General features: G+C 31.7%; 1 protein-coding gene across 1 annotated transcript; it reads left to right on the forward strand.

Annotated features, from left to right (window-relative positions):
• The first annotated feature begins 1,862 nt into the window (after positions 1-1,862).
• On the forward strand, positions 1,863-3,863 carry LOC140831794 (heat stress transcription factor A-6b-like). Its single transcript, XM_073195536.1, has 2 exons — positions 1,863-2,429; positions 2,891-3,863. The coding sequence occupies exons 1-2, from the start codon at positions 2,130-2,132 to the stop codon at positions 3,737-3,739; spliced, it is 1,149 nt and encodes a 382-aa protein (XP_073051637.1). The 5' UTR covers positions 1,863-2,129; the 3' UTR covers positions 3,740-3,863.
• Positions 3,864-5,980: the final 2,117 nt, after the last annotated feature.

Raw genomic sequence — 5,980 nt, forward strand, 5'->3', positions numbered from 1 at the left:
GGTCATCCTTCCCTCCTGCTGATCCAAGCGGCCTTCATTGTGAGACACTAACCTTTCCTCAACAATTATCATATTTTCAAAATTTTCACTGTAAAATAGTCGTTGAAAACTAGCCGTTGAAACATCTAGAAAGTGATTTAAATATTCTAAAACATTTTTATTTAATATGAAAAAAATTTAAGATGATTTAGTGGATTGTAGGACTCATAAATAATGAGTTTTAATGTTAAAAAGAATGTTGGTAAAAAAAACACCCACTATTGTGAATGTCATTATACATTACTAGTAATTTACATATTCAATCAATATAATTTTTAATTTTAATTAATATGCACGTGTAATTAATATAGTTATAAATCTGTTTAATTGATATAATTTCGGATTGAAAAATATTTATTATGCGATGATGTAACATAACGAGCTACGTGTCTCTTATTAGATGTGTTTTAAATATATTTACCAAAAAAAAAAAATGTTGTGCTTTCCAAAAGACTATCTGTCCCTCACTAATTGGTTAGAAATCGTTACACAAATCTTCGTGTTGGTCATTTTGGACCATGGTCAATATAATCTCAACAATTCCCACTTGTCTGAAATTTTTATTAACAATTCCCACTTGTCTCAAATTTTCGAACAAAATTTTTCCTTAGATTTCCTTGGACACTTGTCGTAGCCACCACCATTCATGGATCATATTAACACAACAATCAATTTTTAAAAAAAAAAAAGAGCAAGTTTTTTTGGAATATTCTTATAATAACATCATCAAATAACATTTAAATAAAGAGTGGGTTTCACGTGAGACCGTTTCACGGATCTTAATATGTGAAACGGGTCAATCCTACCCATATTCATAATAAAAAGTAATACTCTTAGCATAAAAAGTTATAATTTTTCATGGATGACCCAAATAAGATATCTGTCTCACAAATACGATCCGTGAGACCGTCTCACACAAGTTTTTGTCTTAAATAAAATGGCATCTCCACTCACAATTCATGTATTACAAAGATTGATTTTTGCATTAACCTATTTAAAGAGTATTCTAAATTTAATTCCATAATTCTCTATATTATGTGATTATTTAATAAGTAAACCTATCTGAATTTGGACAAATTATATTAGCGTCTCTGTAAAAATTCGAAAAAGCAAAAAATTATCGTATTCAGAAATTTGTGTTTTAAAAATCATTAATAAAACTCCTCGTAAATGAGGTAAATATATTTTAATTAAAAAACATAGGATTAAGTATACTTGATTTTTAAAAATAAAAAACATAATAGACTATATTATTTTTCGGAGGTTTTAATAGACCGATCTTGGGCAATTTGTTTTGTAGAAAATATAACAGAACATATTATTTGTTTTCCAATGTATTCTTGACCAATGATGTAATGCCAGAGAATTCAATGTAGCAAGGTGCCGCGTGTCTATATTGGTTGGCAATAAATTGTCGAAATAATTGTAATTTAATTTGAAGATTAATTGAATGTAACAATAATAAATAATTGTCACTTTTGCTAGGAAAACGAGAAAGATTTACTCAAAATAGATAAGGTTAATCAAACATGAAAATATCTAAGTATGAAAATAAAAATGTCATAAATATTCGTGCTAAAATAAATTTCATATGAAAAATATCCATTTTATTAAAAAAATTACGAAATATAAAATATCAATTACATCAGAATATCAGATATATTTGCGTCATAATTACTTAATCAATCAAATTTAATTCTATATTTAAAGTATTCAACACTTGGTTTAAAATAATAATGTACATAATATAAATTAATGCATGTTGCCATTAAATAATTGAACGCCTTATTCTGATTAAATCTTCTTCTCCATCTTCCCCAAAACCTAGCTAGCCCCATTCATTTCCACCGGCTGCTACTTGTTCTATGTCTTTTTTGAAACGAGGAGTGATTGAATAACCTCAATTTTCTTGTTACTCGTAGTTTAATCTTAATCTTCTTGTTTCATTTAGTCACCATCGTAGATTTGTTGGTTTTCGAATTTGAAATCTTGATAATCTTCTGTCAAAACCCTTTTATCCTCAGATTTGTACAAGGAGGAAAACAGCCAAGAAAAGAAGGGATATAATTGAAAAATCCTTAAAAAATATTATGAACTTTTCTGTAGTTTCCATGAAGGAGGAACATGTTGGATCAAGTTCATTCCTGTACTGGGATAACGAGGAACTAATTCCACAGCCACTGGAGGCTTTACCCGAGACCGGTCCTCCGCCATTTCTCAGCAAAACTTATGATTTTGTCGACGATCCGAGTACGAATGAAATCGTTTCGTGGAGTCCAGGTGACAATAGTTTCATTGTTTGGGATCCTCAAACATTTTCCATGAATCTTCTTCCAAAGTACTTCAAGCACAATAATTTCTCCAGTTTTGTGAGGCAGCTCAATACTTATGTGAGCAATATTCTCTCTTTTTCGCAATTTATTTCCAAATGTATTCTTTTTTTTTTTTCTCCCTCAGAAAAATAGATCTTATTGACCTTGAATTTAGTATAATTTCGATCCACGTCTAGGTATAATTATAGTTGATAATAGAGTACTTATAATAAGTTGTGTGGATAATTCCATTTTGTTAGTTTAATTTTCTGCATTCTAGTTCTTCAAAATCATTTCGATCTAATCGGTAGATACCGAATAATCATGAAAACATAATGAAGAAATTAATTCTTAATTAGTGTTGAGCTTCTTAATTAAATTGTTTCGAATGAATTTTAGAGCAAAGTCCCCGATGCTAAGACTTTTCACTTAATATTGCATTTTATACTAAAAACTTACGATTTTTTTGCAATATTTCACAAGATTTCCTGGCCTTCTGTATTATGTAATATAGAACATGAATAAATGTAATGTTCCAGGGCTTCAGGAAGGTTGATCCAGATAAGTGGGAGTTTGCAAATGAAGGGTTTTTAAGGGGACAAAGGCATCTTCTAAAAAGCATTGCAAGAAGAAAGACTCAGTATTCGAATTCTCAAACGTCGATTAACCAAAGTCAAGGCTCATGTGTGGAGGTGGGAAGTTTTGGATTAGATTCAGAAATTGATCGTTTGAGTCGCGACAAACTAGTTCTAGCAACGGAATTAGTGAAACTTAGGCAGCAGCAACAAACCACTTTATCATGCCTTAGAACAATGGAACAAAGGCTAAAAGATACAGAAATGAAGCAAAAGCAAACTATTAGTTTGTTGGCAAATGCTATACAAAACCCCACTAATTTCTTGCAACAAATATTGCAGCGAAAAGACGAGAAGAAAGAGCTTGAGGTATTGTTATGCAACAAAAGGAGGAGAAGAATATTGGAGAATGTCTCAAAAAATGTTGGTCTTGAAGAATTAGTTTTCCAAGAAGGGGGAAGTACCAATTTCTCCACAAATATTGGGAATGGGTTTTCAGAATTAGGCCAAGGAAGTATGGAATATGCAATCAAAAACGATGTTGGAATTGGGCAACTTGGGGAAGGAAACTTTTATGTTAAGCTAGAGCCTCAAGAGTATGGTGACAATATTAATCCAAGATTTGGTGATTTGCAGCTTGAGAAATTGGCATTGAGTATTCATAATCCTCAAGTGATTATGGGGGACAAATCTTCGGGGAAAAAAGGGGATTGTGAGCCAATTGATGAAGGGTTTTGGGAAGAATTGATAAATGAGGGTATTGATGAAATTGGGAAACTTGGTGTTGAGGAGGGTGTGCATGATTTGGCTTGAGCAATTGGGAATCTTGGGTGCAAACCTAAGATTAAAAAAATAAAATAAACATTTATTTTTTTAGGGTTCATGATTTTTGGCTCATAATGGGGCTTATTTGGTAACATTCGGTAGTACAATTGTTTTCCATTATGGATTCTTAGGAGTATTATATTATGATTTTCTGATATATTATAGGTCTCACATATCATTGTCGTCCTACCCATGGTTTTCTTAGTATCACATAAGGACGTTTCAATTTCGGAAAATTATCCCATTACTCCCCTTTAATTATGTATAACATTATTTTTACCAACTTATTTAATCAATAAGTTTTTCAAATTATCTTTTGTTTGTCATTTTTTCAATTAACTAAATCTATTTTGTTTGCAATCAGGGATGGAGCTAGCAGACTTGTCGGGGCATTTTTTCCCCTCCAAAATAGTTACGCTCCTTCAGTACTGGTTTGCATGTATGCATGCCACATTTTAAATTGCAATTAACTAATACGAGAAACATAGTACTTTTTATGAGATGAAGTTTCGTAATTTTTGTTCTAATGCAATGTAAAAATTTCTTATTAAATATCTTGTAAATAGTTACTGCTGCTGAAAATTTGCATCCAATAGAAGAACTAAAGTCATGTTAAATTTTAGAAAAGTACTAAAACATTTTCTATTCTTCGAAACCAGAAATAATACTATTATTTCATTTTTAACTATTAATTCAATTTCAGAACTTCAAAATATAATTGAAACCCATAACTCAAATCTAGATAATCGCATAGCAGCTCAAACGTTATGGTCTCCTGACTTAGAACCCCATAGGATTTAGTATCTAACTAAACAAATTGTTCACTAGATGGTGGAGTGTGGCGACATTGACATCAAATTTGAGGAATTTATCTTCGTGGAAAATTTAGCCACCTAAGATGACACATAGTTTGTTAAGCATTCTTTTATCTTTTTATCTTATGATTTTTTTTTAAAAAAAAAAAAAGAGAGAGACGTGCTCTCTATTAGTTGGTTTGAGAGAATTTTTGTTTTAAATTACTATTATATGTTTTTATAATACCACCTGTGCCAAAGTAATTGGGTAGAGGTCCTACTCAATATTATACTCTTAAACATGACACGAGAAATCTTTGTATTGTCATAGATTCGTCTTTTTGAAATAAGTGATACTTTTTCCCAAACATTCCTCTTAAGGATGAAAAAGGGAAAACAAAACTCTCACAATTGCTTCAATTCCCACTTGTCTTAAAACATTTTTGACAAATTCCCACTGGTCGAAGTATCCAGCAAATCGCTCTCAATAATACTCTGCAGGAAGACACATGTCCTCACCACCAGTGTTTTTATAACCGGACCGTTAATCGAACCGGTCAAGCCTTAAAAAATGGTTCAACCGGTTCAACCGGTTCGACCGGACGGTCGAACCGGATCAATAAAATTAATATTTTATTTATTTTATATAATAAATAAAATAGTAAAATATTGATTATTTATGTTTTTATAGTTTTTATTTAATTTTTAAGATGAAAATTACAATAAATATCAAAATAAAAATCATTTTTCAAATTCAAAAATCCAAATTACACATAACATGTAACCAAATAGGGATGACCAAGTTTAAGTGCCCAATTAAACATCAAGATTAATTATAAAAAAAAGTAGCAAACATCAAAAACCGTCGCTATTTAGCGACGGTTTTAAACAAACCGTCGCTAAATTGCGACGGTTATTCTATAACCGTCGCTATATAGCGACGGTTTTTGAAATAACCGTCGCCGATCTCTGGGTAATTTTTTAATAATTTCACAGACCCGGCCGGTTCCTGAAGACCGGCCGGTTTCCGGTTTTTCCGGTTGAACCGGGTTTTAACCGTTTTTTTCGGTTAAACCTGTTTTCCGGGTTTTTATTTATGTCCGGACCGGTCTGAAGGCCGATTCACGGTTGAACCGGTCCAACCGACCGGTCCGGTCCGGTTTTGAAAACATTGCTCACCACCACTCATTGTCCCCCCAAATTTTGGGTTGTGATTCTTGTTAAGTAGTAGAAATTTAGTTTTACTCTTATAACTTGATGCTTGTATTAGTTTTAGGGTTTTTTCACCGTATTGTTGATGTGGTGTCGAAAATAATAATAATGTCTAATATCATATGATCAGTTTGTAGCACCACATCAATACAATTAAGGAGAAAAATAAAAAGTGAGACAAAGATCGACTTCTCGTAAAAAAAAAAATGAATTTTGACGACTT

This window comes from Primulina eburnea, chromosome 5, assembly GCF_022965805.1.
Source record: "Primulina eburnea isolate SZY01 chromosome 5, ASM2296580v1, whole genome shotgun sequence".
NCBI classification, from domain to species: Eukaryota; Viridiplantae; Streptophyta; class Magnoliopsida; order Lamiales; family Gesneriaceae; genus Primulina; species Primulina eburnea.